The sequence below is a fragment of the Bacillus rossius genome, assembly GCF_032445375.1.
Source record: "Bacillus rossius redtenbacheri isolate Brsri chromosome 4 unlocalized genomic scaffold, Brsri_v3 Brsri_v3_scf4_2, whole genome shotgun sequence".
Taxonomy (NCBI): Eukaryota; Metazoa; Arthropoda; class Insecta; order Phasmatodea; family Bacillidae; genus Bacillus; species Bacillus rossius.
In genome coordinates, this window is record NW_026962011.1 from 31,851,693 (window position 1) to 31,871,460 (window position 19,768).

Sequence of the window (19,768 nt, forward strand, 5' to 3'; positions counted from 1 at the left end):
GACTGGGAACAGGAATCAGAAAGAACTGTGACCCATTTCACACGCGATAGCGCGTATCGCGGCTGCGTTATGTCACGCCGTTCTGAATATAGAGCTGCGAAACGCTGAACGTTCCTACTGTTCGGCGTGCAACGAGGCATTTATCAATCTGTGGCCGCTGGTAATTATATATTTTTATATATATAATGCATTCTAGAATATTACTAAACGCAATAGCTTGTGAGTTTCACGAAGTCGACGCATGTTCGTGAGCCTTTACGCAATCACAAGTGTTTACTCTTACCAGCTGTCTTAAAACACGCAAAGAGATAAAAGTACTATTTAACTTTTGGCTCAGCCAAAGTAACACGATTGCAAGACATAATTCTTGTATGCGTGTGTCGTCATTTGAAAAAGCGGGGTTGCTAGAAACTTGCATGATCTATCCTTACTCGATTGCTCGTTATTTCAACCAATATGCGGTTAAATTCGGTAAAATCTACGAGCTAATCATAACCAGTAGTATATAACTGAAGACATAAATCAAAAATAAAAACGTATGGTAAACAATATATTCAAAAATTAAAATAATTAGTATACTTGCGGTTGTTGAAGTCTCTTAAATAAAGTACTTAGTTTATTTAGGTCTGTAGAGTCATAAAGTGTGTCCAGCGGTCAAATTGAGTAATTTCCAATTGGGAATAAAATAAGTTGTAGAATCTACTAAAAATCGTTTATTAATGTACAGTCATGACGCACGTATGATTGAAGGTAGCGCCTTGTAGCGCCTTGAACGTATACTACTGGTTAAAACAATACACACAAGGGTTGCCTAATCATCAGGAAGTAGCATACCTCTATTGTTAAGAATGTCGCTTCGTGTCGTAACGAACAGCTGTAATTAATTCAAGTAAACACACTTACAGAAGCCTTCTTATTTCAGCGAGTCTGCGAGAAGGTTAGCAATTTGTCATGATCATTGAAAAAAAAACTTAGTATTTTTTTTTGTTTTAAAAAAAAATGCTATTTAGACTCGGTGAGCAGAGAAAAAAAATTATTCCCTGCGGTTCATATTAAATTAATGTCAATTGTATGTAATTGATTTGCCGTATCGTTCCAAACATTTTACCTGCAAGGTGGTATTGTCTCGCTCCAGACAGCTTGGAAGGATTGGGAGATGTATCATGAGTCTCGTGCAGCTTGTCATGAGGAAGGATGACGTAATACAGATGCGACGTCCCGGATGTGACGTAGGAGAAAGGAGGGAGACGCTTAAGAGTGCGAATATTGTGTGTGTATATATATACATATATACCTATATATAGTTGCATATTTATATTGTAGTGGTAGCGATTGCGAATAGCTTTACAAATTCCAAATATTTGCACCAAAAAAATATACGGAGAGTTAAAACGATCATAGGATAAATATATAGCGTGCTTTCAGATGTTCAGGACAGACTCAATAGTCATATGCTTACCCTGGCCTATGGTACTCGATTATTTACTATCTATATTTAAATGATGCAGTGTCTGTAGACTGCTGAAGAAACCCAGACGTGCAAATATTTAAAGTACAGCAATTTTCAAGTTAACGCTTTTTTCCTTCGGTACGTGTCGCCCTCTGAAGCAGTCTCCCGTCGAGCGCCATTGCAGTCATGCGCATGCGCCGCGAGTGGGTAACCCGAATAACTTTGGCGATGAGAGAGAGAGAGAGAGAGAGAGAGAGAGAGAGAGAGAGAGAGGACGACCCCAGGCCGGTCTCCGCTCCCTCCACGCCCCTCCGCCGCCACCGAGTGAAATACCAGGGATGTAATAGCCCCGGAGTCCCGAGGGACCTGCCGCGGATGGCTCGCCCCCCCCCCCCTCCGCCCGTGACGTCACGGCCAGCGGGGAAGGGCCGGGGGCCCGCACACTCCCGGGAAGCGCGGAAGGTACCGGAAGTAAGTTCCGCGGCTCCCACCGTCGACGTCGGCTGTCCTCCGCAAGGGCAGGACGACCCGCCGACGACACACTGACGGATCCGCGCCCGTCATCGCCGCCTGCGAGCGTCGGAGGTATCCCGTCGACTTCGGAGCTCTTCGGAGGAGTTTCTTGGCGCCTCGAAGACACCAGAGGTGCCACCAGGGTGGACGTCGAAGACCTTCAGACGAAGCTTTTTTCGCAGCGGTGTTATTTTTAAAACTAGGAGACTTTAACGGCCTCTGAAGACACCGGTAGGCGTTGTAAGGAGCTCGCGAGGACGTCCCGCCGATTGGACTTCTGGAGGAGGCAACTTGGACGTTGTCCTGTGCCCGAGGGGGAGCTTCTTCTTTGGCCACTGAGACCACCTCGGAGGACCCGGAGCAGCCTCTGCGTCCCAGACACTTCGACGAGAGTAGTCCCCTCGCAAGAGACTCTGCTGCGCCGGTGACAATGCTCACCTCCTCGGCAGGCGTCGTCGGTCAGTTTGGCGAAGAGCTACCGCGGGCGGACTGTAGGCGATCCGGCACGGTCTTAGATCGCGGAGAGAGAAAAAGTAGTCGACCATACAGATTGGAATTACAGCTTTGCATCTAGTGATGAATGAATCTTCAAATGTATGCTGTATTCCTTTAGCCGCGTCTGGATGTCGCTTAAAAACCGACTTTTCGTTGCGCGTTGCAGTCACCATCTTCATGTTGCCAGTAGTTAAAGCAGTAAATTATTTAACAATTACTTGCTTAAGTTGTTAGCTGCATTAAGATGGTGTCTCCAGTGTGCACCAAAAACTCGGCAATAAGGGACATCTAGATGCAGCTAAAGCCCTAAAACACAATATCCTGTCAATGGCCGCGACTGCCCGCACACTACTACGAATCTCCGAATGGTTTTGCTGTAAGCTCAAAATATATTTCGATGCAACCAGCGTAGGTAAAGAGCATGAAAATATTGCAAAAACGTGCTATTGTTCTCTTAAATGCTATGAATGTAGAGAAAGTAACACGTAACCAATTGTGGCACTGACGCAAAAATATATATAACACGCGTATTATTGCAATGCGTGTTAGGTCCGAAACTAAACCCTGCGAATAAAATATTATAAAATGTGCCAAATTTATGCTAAACATTATTTTTTAAATTATTATTTTGTTTTATTTTTCAAAATTCCAATTCCGGTGTTTTTTTAAACGGTCAGAATTATCCTTAACTTTGGTGAAAATTTCGTTTCAAATAATTCATTTTTGTTGGAACAAAAAGCTACCCTCTAAAAAAACGGCCATTACCTTATTTTTTAAGGTGTTATCGTACTTTCAATGATTTTAATGTATTGCAGTAAAAACTTCCAAAAAAAATTAATTAAAATTACTGCTAGTATTACTTTATTTTAGAATTAGATATAAATTCTGAAATGCAATTTTATAAACAGGCTATATTAAAAATAATATATATTTGTATCCATATTTCTATTTAATTATTTTTTCAAAAAAAAATTCCCATGGCGCTGATTATTACATAATCGGACCACAGTATCCAAAAAGATAAATTAACTTCGTCATATGCACTAATTTTTCTTGCATTCATTTGGAATTAAACTAGACTTCAATATTCTAAACATGTGCGTCTTCATTAGAGGGTGGTCCCCACTTTGAGAGGGCTTTGAAATGAGTTGCGTTTGACTTAACTAAAGCTGCTTTTCACTGTTGGTCGCTGTCCCAGAGTCGAACAGACCGCAGCGGATGAATTACTGCACAAGTGTTCAAAGTTGCACGCAGACTAGCATATTTTCTTGTAGTCGCTCCTGTCACTGAATGAACTAACGATTGACAAATGAAGTAGTTGTTTTGCGGGGAAAATTTGACTGTTTAATTATGTTCGGAAATAATTTGTTGGCTATTGCAACGATTCTGTCTGCATGGCTACGAACGCCGCGGGGAAGATCTGTCCGCTCTTCAGTGGGCCGATGATAATGCGTCTGCTGTGCTATGGCTGTGCTATGGACCGTCCTCCGTGGCGAACCTTTCAAAACACAACTCTGCCAACCAATGTCCAAATGTCGAGTGTCTTCGCTAAATGCCGCTCTCCCTTACGGTAGGCAATCTCCGTGAATTAGTTAGTTTCAACCAGAGACGCAACATTCGCTGGAAATCCAGATAAACTATTTATAAAACTGGCAACATCACAAGACCCATTGCAAGAAATCATCCTGGTCTGTGGATTTTTTTTTTTTAACTAATACAGCTCATGGTTCAAAATAAGTTCGATTCAGTTATTCAATTGATAATCATGTTTTCAGTTTTTCAGAGGGAGAGTGTTTTACTTTTATTTGCTGTAAGGATTTGCATTCAAATTTCTTGGCGTAAGAGTACAGTAAATGGAAAGAATAAAAAAACTTGTTTTCATAATTTTTTCTACTTTAAGACTGTCGTGAACTAAATACAACTTTGTCCGGATAGTAATTGTACGTAAGCGGTTACTACGCAATAACCATTTGTGAATTAAATACTTTGAATTGATTTCCTTTTATTTTCTTTGGCGCAAATTTTAAAAATAGCAGTGTAATGTGCGTATACATTTGAAAACATATTTTGAGTGCCTGATTCCTTATTTGGTTTCATACATTACTTATCGTTTCATAAACCTTTATTACTTTTTTTGTTGTTTTTTTGCGCATAGTATGTTGTAACTTATTTTAAAAGTTGATATATTTCCTCTGTCGTAAACGATGTTCGCCGAGTGTTGGCTCTGAGATCATATACACCGATAACTCTGCAATGCATTCCCTCTCCACTTTGCCAGCCGATTGAAATCGGTTCTCCCAGAGTCATCGACAATTTAGAGGGTTTCGAGGTTGTCTAGAAGCATAATCTCTCGCAGAAATGTCTGTTGGGGCATGAAACGTGTATAGGCTGCATAGTGCATGCTAAATACCAGTTTGGTCGCTCGGGCAGGCGGCTTTAGAAACAGGTTGAACAATAAATAATACGGCTTTGGAACATTTTTACCATCGGAAATTTTCCAGCGGAGAGCATTAGTTATCTCCTGGCTGCAGAAAAAAATAAGTAGGTAGGCACAATGTCGCCGCTGACATTTCATATAAAGGACTTTGGCGTACTTCCAGTTCGTCAATTTCCATTTACACGCACGTATCCTTGAAGAGGCAAAAAAAATACACGAATTATTGACAGTTAATCAATAAATTTAAAATCAATTTAAGTAGTTAGATTCACTATGACCGAGACCACCACTAGATACGCTAAACTACGCCTAATTATTTCAATATCAGCCTCATATAAACATATTTTCATTTGTTTAAGTTGTTTAGTTTTCCCGCAGATAATGCAGAGCGCTGTTTATACATTTTCATCCAGTAATAATGAAGTTGTAAATACGTACAAAGAGCGTGTTGCGGCCAAACCGTCTGTGAGAAAAAAAAAGTTGTTACCTTAATAGCAGTTCGTGAAGGAACGTGAATAGCTCGTGAAAAAAAAAAAAAAAACCTTATCACTAATAATTGAAACCCTAAGATTTTGCAAATTAACTTAACGCCAAGCTAAACTTTAAGTTCGCTGTACACTTTAATCCCTTCTGTTTTTTTTTATTGGCCTCTTGTTCCTTCGACTAGGCTGTACGGAACTCTGTCGTTCTAATGATAGCTATTTATTCGTCGTGTCAGGGTTGTGAAGGCCATTCCAAGGGGAATGACGCAATAGAAAAAGGGTTTCGAGTCAGCCATACGAAATTACACTGCCTTTGCTATAAAAAAAAAAAAAAAAAAAAACATTGTGCATAGCTTTAAGGACCTGCATATTTCGATATTATTTGGTGTAAATATTCATCACGTACCAATATTTTTACGTACTCACCTGACTTCTGTTATTGTTGATATTTTGTTTCGTACTGCCTGGGGAAATTCTTGGGCAATAATATGATGTAATCGGTATAGATGTTTATCTCTTTAAACAGGGCTACAACCACACGTGTGTTGTTTTAATAAACTCATAAACAATCAGGGATTGGTAGTCACAAAAAAACTGTGTATTTTATTCCATTAGTGGTAGCCATTGCATGTTTTACTGATTCTCGGGTGACTTCAAGCTTTGAGATCTATCCTGCTTGTGGATAACGGCTTAAGAAAAATCGTAGCAGCACTGTTAAATAATTAATTTCTGATTTTATAAAATTATTCATGGAGGATGATTACGAAAACAATTCTCATACCACTTCGAGGATAGTGACAGGTTAGAAATGTATTTCAATAGTGATGTCGAAGGTTTGCGGGTTAGCACCGAGCTGAACATATTTCAAAACTAAGCATTTTCAGTTCCAAAATAATTCTTAACTTGGTTTAAAATTTATTTTCTAATTACTCAACTTCATCGGAGCCGACAAGCTACCCTCTATAATACCAGATATAAGTGCCAAATTAAAATCACCTTAAAATATAAGGTTTTATAAACTGTTTATTGAATTTCGAGTGTTGCCGCTTAGTTTTAATGCAACGTGTTTCGATTAAAATATTTTAGTTATTCAAACGTTTGCACTATTTAACAGTAGAGATGTGAGTGCAAACATTTTCCGTCTTAACCACCTCTCAAATATTCAGTGAGCCATTTATAGTAAAGGTAGATAAAATGTAGGTATGTTTTATTTGTTTATGTTTGTTCATAAAATATATTAAATTTGAGTGTTTGTTTCTGTACAAGTATATATAACTCCTTAGAAAATTTTCCAGCTTTGCAAAAAAATGTTCTAGTAAATTACCAGAGTATTTTCCAAAAACTCTTACGTCTCTATCTACCAGATAATGTACACCGTCTAGCAGTCCTTCTAGTAGTGTGGTGGCTGGTGTGTAGGGAGATGTGGAGGTCAGCACACCAGGTCCTTCTAGCACTATGGTGGCTGGTGTGTAGGGAGATGTGGTTGTCAGCACACCATGTTCTTCTAGCAGTGTGGTGGCCGGTGTGTAGGGAGACGTGGGCGTGACGGCGGACTCGTGTTGCAGGCTCTGAGGCCCCTGCCCCGCCCCCGGCGGCCGCCCCCGGCGCTGAAGCGACTGTGACCTGTGTCCCGGCCAGCCCACCGCCCCTCACTGTGTCTTCAAGTATGCTGCTTCTGCAGACGCAGGTGAGCCGAGCGTCGCCCTACCGTCCCAAGTGTCTGTTGTAACTGTGCTGGCGGTGTTTTGTATTCTCTGCTTTTACAAAACATTTCTTTGGAAACTAGTTGCCTATAAAAAAGTCTCTAATACTACAAGAAAGATATTGTAACTTTGTACAACACTTGGCCGTGATTATTTTTGCGTAAGAAATATGTTCTTCTCACAGAAAATTGGCATATAATTTTATATTTTTATTGATATTTCATTCAAGCATAATCTTTTTTTTTAAATATGGAAAATATAATTTAATATTAATAATTTCACTTTATTTTGTTTCGTTATGCTTATTTATGTGCGCAGTTAATACTGGAAAGCTTTTAAGGGACGGTTTGCAAATAACTTTTAACTATATTGGAGGCACTGGGACAACACAAAGCATAAATGCCCGGATAAGAATCTGAACTCAGTATTACTATTGTGTATTGATACAGTTTATTTAATGTAACTGTAAATATTTACAAATAAATGTAATTAATTTTACATGAATATTTCTATTCCATTTTTGCAAAACAGTTCATGTACAGAGTAACGTGGCGTGTGCCAGATGTGAAAATTGGCAGGACGTAAGAAAAGGTTTGTTGAAATTGTTGAGTATGGTAATTTGAGTGAAAGTGCGAGGTTTACCAATTTCATGGAAATAATGAAACGTAGTTAATTTACTGACATCGTCAACTGGTTGATTCAACACAAATCTAGTAGGTAGGCCTAAACAAATTTTGGGTTTGCTGTTGTTGTGGAAGCTTGAACGAGCATGACCTAACGCCGCACGCCAGTTGAAGGAAGGGAATATGTACTACATTTCACCCCCTCCCCCTCCTTCATCCGTGATACATAAGTCCATGTTGAGCATCAGTTGGCTGCGTCATGCTCAATTGTCACTACGGAACAAACTTACGGAACGCCTTCGCGATTCTTCTCCTTGCAGATAAACTCTTGAAGCAGTTGAGGAAGTCATAGGTACTTTCAGGATATTTTTTAAGTCGTGTAAATCTTACTTCATAGCATTTCAACATATCGTAAATGAAAATTGTGTAAGCATTTATTTTTAATGCTAGTGTGTTTCCCCATTACGAATAATCGCACGGTGATTTTTTTCCTTTGATTATCAGGTCATGTAATAAAAAAATTATCACTAATCTCGAATTAGTTATTGATTGTGACGGAATAAATAAATCATATTATGCATGTGGTGCATAGTAGTATAGGTAGAAGTAGGTGTTGGTATAAATGGGAGATAACCTTAAAGTGGTTTCATTTGGTTGCAAAAAAAGTGGTTTTATTGTTATATATCTCCGGTTACAGTTATCGTAGCGAAATAAAATAAATACCAGTTTTTTATTCTAGTCGACAGCTTTTAAACACAAAAGGTTTCATCAAAATCTCTTCAGTAGTTTTGGCGAGATACTCTAACAATCAAATAGATAGAAATTCAATAATAATGATAATAATATGTAAATTGAATAAAAATAGTTTAATTATAAACTATTCTAATTCAAACTATTTTTACTCAATAATTTTAAAAAATATATATCCAAATAATGATAAAAAATTGATATTGATTAACAGCGTGGTTTTTGCTAAAAAAAAAAAATAATAATAATTTGTGTTCTTATTGAATTTATGTATATATATATATATATATATATATATATATTTATTTATTTATCTATATATTACTGACTAAATATCTATGAAAGTTTGATATAAAATTCCCACCACAAAAAAAAATTGCCGAGGTATCAATTTCGAGGTATCAAGGTAGAGGTGTATCAGTTTCTTTTAGAGATGCATTTCGGTGTCCAGCTTACAAAGGCGATGAGGATTGTAACCCTTATTGCCTCTCTTGCTTCTTCGCCTGACATGTCTCTAGTCTCTGGTCGGCCGAATGGGTAAACAGAACGGTGTGGCGAGTGGACCGGTCAACTTCCTCGTGTGACATAACCGGACCAGACCAGAGGTGGGCCGTCGAACACCAGTTTCGCAAACTGCTTCTCCCCCTTACTTCGTTTTCCGTTTTTTTTTTTCCTTCGCCTCGGTCGCACAGAATACCCCGCGCCCAGAAGCTAAATGGAGGGGCGTCTTCGTCGATGCAGGCGTACTCGGCCGGGTCGGCCTCGTGTCTGATTGGTCGCTCCCCGCCGAGGGAGGTCTCCCATTGGCTGGGCCCGACACCTTGTGGAGCCCCCCCCCCCCTTCCCCGACTACCTGGGCACACATAAGTAGAGACTGGAAAAATTCGCGCTTCCAATGACCTCTAGGATAGACTCCACAACCCCCCTCACTACTCAGGTAAATGCCGCCTGCTCATTGACTATCGACTCGTGACATCTGTCGACTGGGACGCTTGCGATTCGATACTTTTTTTTGGATAGAGGTTTTTCCATTGGCTCAAAGTCCTTCAGACAAACTGTAAGCCAATCACAGAAGCAATTTTGAAGGTACAGTTGTTTGGATTCTAGCATAACGCGAAATGAATCCGCGAATTTTTCCGGTCTCTGCACAAAAGGTGTGCAGAGCTTCAGAAGAAACCGCGTGATTGTAAAACTGCTGAAGATACCCGAGCAGCAGTCTGTTTGCGAAGAGCGTTTAAGAACACGTTGAGTCCGGATGGGTAGTTCTGTTTCCGAATTTCGTTTTTTAAACTGTATTTTTTGAAGAGTGAAAACATCTAAAACGCGTGTTTTCAGCATAATTTTTAGGCATGAAACATCCGGTACACTCAAGGGGCTTGCATCACACCTTTTATCTTGAAGACTGCGTGCCAGTTCGGAGCCTTGCGCCTAGAGGCGACACCGCGCTACAAACACCCTGACATGCGGGGCCCTGAACGCAGGGATAGCAACGATATATCGATATGTTGGAAATATCGATAATTTTGTGTAGATATTTTATTGGCAATATTTTATACCAATAATTTGTTCCAATAATATCGAACTTGAATAAAATAATATTTTGCAGAAAAATAATAAAATGTCAACATGTTTGTTGGTTTCTTTTTCGCTTCATATCTTCAGAAGTCTACAAGAATAATAACCCATGTAAAATACTTAAAAATTTTAAAAAAATCACTTTGTAGTAAAAAAGTATCGAAACATATACAAATGGTATTTTTAAATAATCAAAAAAATTGCAAAAAATAAAAATTACTTGTATTCACTTTTGCTGGAAAGAGATAACATTGTATTAGTTAATTATTTTGCACTAGCTTAGATGTAACAACAAAATATAACATATTTTATATAATAATTTTATAATAAGTCAAGTAGGTGTAAAAGTTTGAAAAATGATAATAGACAGATATTGTATCGGTATCGACATAACCCAAGCGACGTATCGGAAGACCGACGTATCGATGTGTTGAAAATTTTCTCCTTCGTTACCCGAGTGTTCCGTGGCTGGCGCAGAGGAGCCGCGGGTGCTCGAGCTGTTTCGCCGACGGGCCGCTTGGCAGCGCCACACGGCGGCCTTGGCGGGAAGCGAGTGTCGAGACAAGTCGCCCCGCGGGATTTATCGCCGTTGTTATCCGCCCTTTTGCCGCGACACGGGCGCTTATTTATCTCCCTTCGCAACCAACTTTTCACGCCAACGTCTAAGGCTGGATTCCGTACTATCTCGCGACTAGATAGGCTTCAGTTTTGCATACATGAACCTTTTTTTTTCTCCCCAGGTGTAGTACTTCAGCAATGGCGCCGCTCCGATAAAGCCAGACATTACTCGTGAACAAGCTCCATAGTACGTTATACTCCAAATTAGTATGGTGACAACATGACTCTTACTCTTGTCCCTAACTAAAAGTTGTTTAACTGGGCCAATCATGATTCATTGCTAGAGCCACGGAAATTTCGCGTATTCATTTAGTCGCAAGCTAGAATGCAAACCTCCACACTGTCGCACTGTGTTCATGATTGGACCGCAGTTATCTGGACACGCCCCTCTACGACCGTGAGCCAACGATGTCCAGCTAGGAGAGAAGTAAGCGAATCAGGTATTGCCAAATAACAAGGATAAAAATTTTCACGTTAAGAAATCAACCAATGGAAAAGTAAACATGGGTCGAGCACATCTATAACTTTGAATTCTATCCTGAGGCCAGAGGAATCCGCGAAATTTCCGGGACTCTATTAATTGCCTTTGTCAATAGTTCGAAAAGTGATTCCTGAGCAAAATATTAAAGAGTTAAAGAAAAAATATAAACGACGCCTAGCAGATGCTGGAACAATGTTTTACCAGAGGATATTGACGTCATCGCCTGGTGCCATGGCGGGCTCAGTGAAAGATGGTTTGTTAACTTATTCGAATACAAATCTAACCTTACTTGCAATCCTACTGTTAGAAATCAGGAACCAGCTATTTCGAACTGTTTGGGAATATTTCCTCAAAATAACACTCACCCTATCCTATTTATGTCAACCACTTGACAGGTTGTGGTCAGAACATATGAGTGTTTTATTATTATTATTTTATTTTAGCCTAGTCATCATGGTAATAAATACCAATCAACTGCGTTAAACTGTGAATATGAGTTTTTCAGGGTTTTGGGAAGTGCTAATTTTTTTTATTGATTTTATGAATGATATACTAAAAATAAAGTTTTAAGACGAATGCTGCATGCCAGAGGTTAATCGAAAACTGTATACCACGTGACGGGGCGCAAATCTGCAGGATTCGCAAGGGTGGTCCGCGGAAATTCGCAAAGGGCGGTAGGGGGAGCGAAAGTTCTGCACGTAGGTTTTAACCTACACAAGTTATCTCTGGATACGGTGGATAATGAGTAATGCATACAGCTTTAATCATTTTTCTCTCTTTTTTTAATACTTCTTCATAAAGTTCTTGAACGAGGAAATATAAGTCTAATAGGAAGAACTAAGTCCAGCCTTCAGTTGTTCATAGGTTGTATGTTCTAGTCCAAGTCACGCTGTCTAGATTCGCAAACTTACCTATGACTACTTGCGATCATGAAGCTCTAAAAAACCCGATGTTTTCCAATGGCTGGAAGTAGCCTACCGCGGATGATGTCATGTTATCAACTGTCCAAATACACGTGATAAAAACCTGTTGGTCACCTGTGATATACAGTCTTCTATACTCGAAGTACATAAACCGCTAGAAATAAAGAAATCTTACTGAAAAATGAATTGAAAATTCTCCCTCCAAATAAGTAAAATCATTCTAATTATTGCAGTGAATGAACTGTCCTGATTTATCAATTATTTCGCAGTGATATTCGCAGATTTCGCAGCGGATTTGACAGCTCAACTCCTCAGTGGAGTTCATTCATTTGTCAAACATTTAATTGATTAAAAATACTTATTAATATTTGGCGTATTAGAGTAGAACTATCTGCGGGCAGACTCGCGAAGATAGCTTCTAACATAGAGTGAGAGAGAGAGAGAGTTTACGGTCGAGTTGAGCCACCATGTTCCATTTGTGTTCACAATTTGAATACAGAACCAAATTTCGTGAATGAAGTCTGTGACATATTTCTGATATTTGCATTTCACGTTTGACTCTCCTAAGATTATAAATTACAAATAAACTACCAAACCATCACTATGTACGTTAAGTCTTACATAAATGTTGAATTAATAGTTCATATATGAGTGTATTTAAGAGTGTATCTCTTTCATATGTAAGGCACGTTAGCGTAATAGTTGGATATTAAATTGTGTAGAGAGCTTTACTTTTTAAGCATCACTTATTAAGAATTTCTTAAAGCCGATTACTTTTAGCTATCTAGTATGAAAATTTAACAGCGTTCCAAACAATTTGCAATTCATTTTGAGAATAATTGCATTTTTATGATGACCGTCTCGTGTTTCCTAATATGTCTTGGTAACCGTACTTCATGTCCAAGCGAGTAAGTGACACTTGGTATCTTGCAAAAGCCAAATCTTAAAATACAAGTAACCAATCTTCAAAATGATGGAAATATGGCCTGAACGTATAAATTCAACTAACTTTAAATTATCCCAGTCTGCTTGTTTAAAGCACATTCGGTAGTCAATTTATTTTCATTCCCTCGTGTAAAAATACAGCGATGTTATACAAGCATGTGCTTCGTCGATCACAGGATGTTGCCAACTGCTTGTATGATGCAAAGCATTACCAAAAAAAGAAAGAGATTAAAAAAAGTGCCCGTCTTTTTATGGGCAAGCTTCAATAACGCCTTGTCGAATTCAGTAAGTTACGTAACGAAACTGGTTCACAAAATTCACCACCAACGTCTTAATATATGCAGTATATTAGTCAGAACAATTTATTTTCTCATTACATAATTCACCGTCGTGATACGTGGTCTTTTAAAATAAATCATGGAAAAATATATAACGTATACAGAATTTTTCTCGAACGTTGTAAGAGTCTTGTCTTACTCCGGAAAAAAAAACTGTTAGCATCAGCCATATTTTGTAACACAGAAATGTTAGTGAGAGAAAGCCACATTTTATAACATATAGAGATATATATAAACGGAAATCTCTACGCAAATGTGGAATGTATTTTCCTGAAATGGGGTCAAACATGTCAAGAAATAACTCGGGTCTCCTTATTTTACAAATCCAGGAATATTTATTATTGCTTGTAACATGGGGCGCTAATGGAGAAGTTTACAGAGTCTACACAAAATTTTTATTTGCCAGTCAGTGGTAGCTATTGTGACTTTTCACACCATTTACTATTATTGTGCTTCAAAACAAACATTGTGCCATAAACCACCTGATACAATACACAAACATCTCAAAACTACAACTTGGCGGGAAACCTATAATAACCTACAAGTGCGTAAGTTAATTAACTTTAAATATTGGCATATACCTCGACTGAGACCATGGTGTTGCAGGGAGTAGGCCCGGTAATGAGATGCAGAAAGTTTTGTCCATGTTCTAATTCAAACCACGGCTGAGAAAAAAAAATCTTTATTTGTTTGTTTGCAGACATTCACCCAGCTCATCACAAACGTTTATATAATTTCTCAAACATTTTTTTTTAGGTGGCTATGGAATTTATTTTCTGAAGGGGATATTACACTCTATTGTTTTGCTTCTAATATTTCGTGTTTTTACACATTATTTTTAATAAATTCATAATGTTATCTTATTACATTTTTAATGAAAGCCTTTTTATACTAAACAAGTACTTATTTAATAATTTATTTACCTAAAGACACATTTGTTATGTCATTAATGGCGAGTACTTAAAGCACATGATCGTGTGGTATACGGTTTTAAATTGACCGGTCGCTCGTAGCCTTCGTCTTTATTCTTGGAACAACATTCACAAATCAATAAAAATTAGGTTTTCCCAATATCACAGAAACCTTCGTTTAGGAATAATATACAAATTTGCCATTAAGTTAGTAAAAACATTAAATAAATACTTTTTTTTGTTAGAAAAAGCCTGTTTCAAACAATTAAATATGGTGATATTATTTATTTATTTGAAATCATGTTAAAAACACGAAATATCATAAGCAAACAATTTAAGATACTACTGTTTGAACATGTTTAACAAGTAGCTTGGCTTTCTGGGTTGTAGCCGTGTCCTTGGCAAATAATTCACCGACGTTTCGGTCGGCATTGCAGTCGCCATCATCAGGGAGCAGGCACCTACCGCTCCTTGATGATGGCGACTGCAATGTCGACCGAAACGTCGGTGAATTATTTGCCAAGGACACGGCTACAACCCAGAAGCCGAGCTACTTCAGGCATTGGCCGTGAAAGCCTGCGGACATTACATGTTTAACGAGTCTGGGGTGTTGCGTGGAGGAGATGGGCCGAATGCGCTCGTGCGCTAACGAACCAAGCAGGCTGAAGTGACGCAAGTGCGCAAGCACGCTACACGGGTGAACCGGAGATCGGCGATAGTTTCGCACCGCACACGCGCACGTCACGAAGCCCCGCGGCTGTCGCCCCGTTGTCACGCCACTGACGTGTTTCCCTCGCCGCGCTGACGTCATCAACCGCCATTCACGAGCCGCGACGCACGCAGGAGCGGGTTGTGTGTGTGCCCAGGTGTCTTCGCTCCGCAAACACCGGCGGTCCCCATTCACGACAAAAAAAAATTGGTTGTCTGTAAAGTCGGTTTACGGACGATAGTTTAACGTGACAACGTTATAACAACACATTGATGAAATGATTGCATACTTTTATGAATAAAATTGAATCATTTTTATTGAATTATCACTATTTTGTATGGATACAAAGAAGGAGTGAAATGAAATCTACAACTTAATTGATAAATTTACATTTATTTGCAATCATTAATTCAAATATGTTTATTACTTTAACGAAGAGATTATTTTAACTATAACTTTTATACATGTTTGCTATTTAACTTCTTCCAATCTGTGTTATTCTGTTAAGGATAGGACGATGATAGGAAAAGTAGGAAACGAATGGGAGTGTTTCAAGTTTAATGTGCCTCGAAAAAGTCAAATCGATGGTTGTTCCAATCGAGTGGAAGAGAGATAGATGCGGCGCAAGCGTACAATGAGCGTAATGGGACAAAGCGTAACGGGACAAAGTGCGTAACGGGACTATGGTTAATCCTTTTTCGTGCGTGCAGCCGGCGTTCATCGATTTATTAAACGTTGTCACGTCAAAAAGGCCGCGTGTTTTCCGCCGCGCCGTAGAGCTACACGTCTCCAGTATCCGGGCAGTTCGGATCGTGTGTATGAGACGCGGTGTTGGCGGACCCCGGTTCTAGCCGATAACTGGCTCTAAAATGTCCCGTGGTAACATTTCATTACTATTCACTACCGACGAAACCAGCATTATGGCCATGAAAAACTAACCTTTTATACTCAAGGAAATTATTTAGTTATATAAATACACTGTAACCAAAGCGACTCTCAGATCATTGACTGTAATCCGAGAGGGGAATGTATTTCGAATAAATAAATACGTTATTCTCCCAATTAATAAAAACAGGGTGTGTGTTACAAGTTATACTTACTTGGCGTAATAAAAAAAACTAACTTTAATTTTGTATGCAAATAATTAATAGAAATAAAATAATAAAATGATAGGAGTTATATTATAATTTTTTTTTGGAAAAGTATAAATTCAATCAAATTTATTTTTTTTCATTAAATACTCAGTATTCATTATAAATATTAAAATGTGTGTTAAATTGATAATTTAATTTGGTAAAATTATCTAGATATATTTTAATTAATTATGAAAATAAATAAATATGCTAGATATTTATTGTAATTTATTAATTTAATTATTAAATAATAATGTATAGTACAAATAAATTATACATACGGGAACATAAGCACACTAATATAAATACACTTTAAAAAGGTTATAAGCACAATTTATATCAGTAATATTCACAGTAAAAAAAATGTTTTTTATTTATATTGACCAGTATTAAAATTCAATCACTAAGTATATGATTTAAAAGCACATTCATAATTTTTCATTTAATGTAGTCTTTTTTCCATCCTGTCAATTTTTGTTGCATGTTGCGCGCGGATCGTAACAATTCGCGCTCTCGTCCTTTATTTTTTTTTTTTTCATGACGCGCCTAAATAAGTATAAGTCCAAAAAAAAAATAATTACACTGTGTTAGTGAAACCTCTTGAGCTGTTCTGAGGATAAGGAGTCTGGTATCGCCCCCCTCGCCTCTTCTGTCACGACGGCCGGCGACAGCGGATGTTCGAATGGCGAGTGTTTAGCGCGTGTGCCGTTCGGTCGCGGGTGACGCTTGGTGTCGGATTGCCCCTCCGCGCGTCACGGAGTGTAACCGCCCCCCGCCCCCGCCCCCCTCATCGTCACCCAGCGGTGTCACGTGTCACCCAGAGGCTTCGCACGGGTCGTCACTGTCATCTCCGAGATTTGGCCGCCTTCCCGTCTGGTTGCTCCGAGTGTCGCTGACGGAAAAAATTCCCGTTTTGAGGGAAAAATGTCCCGTTTTTTTTTTCCTCACAAAATCAAATATATGGAATTCGAAAAACCTCAAAATTTATAAAAAAAAATCCTTGCTTATGTCACACCCGCCATCTTGGATTCTGGAACGTTGCACTTTTCGTTACGGCCACTAATTGAAAATCTGTAATTTTTATACCAGAAAATCGGGAGGAATTTCAAAATTCATAAAAAAATATTTAAATAATAAAATTTTAATAAAACATTGTGTAAAGGTACTCGTTTCGAACCCGGCGAGCATTATCGATTAAAAATGGCAACGGATCCTTCTTCCATTAAAGACACCGGCAGACTGACCTCCCACCACTAATGCCAAGGTAATTATTACGTCACAAGAAAAAAAAAAGTTTTCATCTCACCCTGTATTATTACTGTTTGTTTAGTACGAAGAGTGCAATGATTGTGTTTATTTAAGTTTGGGTTGCAACATCATATTTTTGTCAACCTAACACGTTTTAGTCACCATGAAATCAAATAAGTAAATTGATACAACCTTTTTTTTTGTGTAGTGGTTTTTTTTTTAGTATCAGAAAAATGACAAATCCACAATAATTAAAATGGGTATTATTCTAAAATTAAAACTATATTCAGTATAAGTTTACAAATGGTTGCAACTCATTTACAAGAAAACACAATTACAAATTAAACAACAATGGCGCCTAAGATTTAGTTACTTCGAAGTGCTGCATTGCAGCAGGCATTTTCAGCAGTGGTCAGGAAATGATCGTGAAAGTCCGCAGGCTACAGTTACAAAAGTAAAATGAAACGTGTGTTTGAAAACGACACTTCACGCGAATGAATCCCGCTAGTTTTCGCTTCTCCTCCTCACCCGCAGAGACCTACTTGGCCGTTTTCCAGATTTAAGATTTTTTTTTTTGACACACACCAATGCTGGTTACACTGCTCGTCGTAAAAAACCTCAGTAACGGACAAAAAAAACAGTCGCAACTGTTGTCTGTCGCCTGTGTTGTCATCGTTGTAGTGTCCAGAATGTATTTATTTTTTTACACATTTCTAGATTTGTCTGTGCGTCTCTGTGTTGTTGTGGTACAGTGGTGGATCCAGGATTTTGGTTTGGGAGGGGCTTGACCCAGCTGAGGCTAGGATTTATAAAGGCAAACACTAAAACAATAGTGGACCCAGATGCTTTTGGAGGGGGCTTGAGCCCCTTAGCCCCCCCCCCCCCCCTCTGGATCCGCTACTGTTTCCCACATTATCTGTGTGTGTTTTAATCGTTGGATTATTCTGTTTGTCGCTGTGTTTTCCTAGGTAGTTTTCGTCTTTATTTACTGTAATTTTTTGATACTGTCTCGTCGTTGTTAGCCTTCTGGGTCCGTCTGTGCTGTGATTTTTTTTTTTAATATCAGCTGATTTGACTTATGTTCAGAATGACCAGCAATGGCTTGTGTCCAAAACCAAATCTTAGATCAATCTTCCGCACTTCAAGAACCGCCCAAAGAACCTTACTACCTTCTGTCTGCCCGGTACCGGGAGATACACTGGCCACAAGCAGGTTGGCCAACCCGCCGACAGGTTTACAAACCACTCGCCTAGGCGTTGAATTTCTATCAGCGTGTAACACGTCGTCTGTGGGTAGGTGAAAGCTTTTCCGATTGCTTCACTCGTAGGTGAGACTCAAACATTTCACCCATTATGCACAGGCAAGAACCATTCCGCTGATTAATGTCCGCCGCTTCCGTTGGACGTCATGTTCCATTTTAAACTGACCGCACGAAACTTGGATACGTTATTGATGACTGTTCGGCACTGATTCGTGTTTTACTAATGCGTGTCAAATTACCATTGGACCAATCGCATGATTTAAAAAAAAAAATCCCAGCTTGATGCTACGCTATAGCGTAAGTCCATAAATTGTGAAAATTATAAAATGCTAAGATGTGTTGTTATATGGCTCTGCTTTGAACGTTTTTCGCGAATGTCTTCACGCGCAGATGTCTGTAGATGCCTTGGCCCAGGACAAAAAAACTTCGCAGTAACTGTCAACATGCATTTTACGTTTATTATTCTCTGGCTAGAAGCATTTTTTCCTATTGGAAATGCGATAATGGGAGGGTAAACAAAATAAACCGTTGTTTATTGTGGCGACTGCATCAAAGCTTCAAGCTGGAAGACTGTTTAAATTTTTTTACTAAAAATTTTAACTGTTAGGTTTATGACATCTTTATTACTTAGGCCTATGCATAATATACTTTTCTCTCTATGTTTGTAGATGCAACGCATTATCTTAAAACTTAATATACCATTAAATTTAATTAGATTGCATGATATATCACGGGAATTTATTGCGAAAAAAATCCAGAATGTTGTAATTTTGCTTAATCCTATGTTTGGAAGAAATATATTTCCCATGACATAACTATTTCCGGGTCAATCACAAACGTTCATCATTCTAGCAGCTGTGGTCCCATTGGCCCTACTAAATGCGGACCAAGCTTTATCGACATTCACGTTCAGGAACGGAAAGCTATTTTGCAGACAGTATCGAAGTGTATTGAAGCCTAGAAAACAGGCAAATGTTCCCTGCAATAATAAAGTGTTTCTTAATAATGAGTCCTACACGCCGAGTTGGTTAATTAATTCCGTTATTTCCGATAGCTATGTTGCATTTTTTTTTTGTTGGGTCACACATTTTCTCATAGGATTTTTTTTTTTTTTTTCGTAATTATAAACACGTGCATTATTTTTTTTATCGCTGTTATAAAATATTTTGTCTGCCT

At 38.6% G+C, this 19,768-nt stretch overlaps 1 protein-coding gene across 4 annotated transcripts in view; it reads left to right on the plus strand.

Annotated features, from left to right (window-relative positions):
* LOC134541943 (probable nuclear hormone receptor HR38) overlaps positions 1–19,768 on the plus strand; it is a 77,996-nt gene that overhangs the window by 35,645 nt on the left and 22,583 nt on the right. For all 4 annotated transcript variants that reach the window (XR_010076704.1, XM_063385696.1, XM_063385695.1 and 1 more), the window contains exon 2: positions 6,943–7,064. Coding sequence is in view for 3 of the 4 variants with exons in the window: in XM_063385696.1 (XP_063241766.1) it covers positions 6,943–7,064 (122 nt within the window). In the remaining variant the exon portion in view is untranslated. The remainder of the gene's footprint in view (positions 1–6,942; positions 7,065–19,768) is intronic.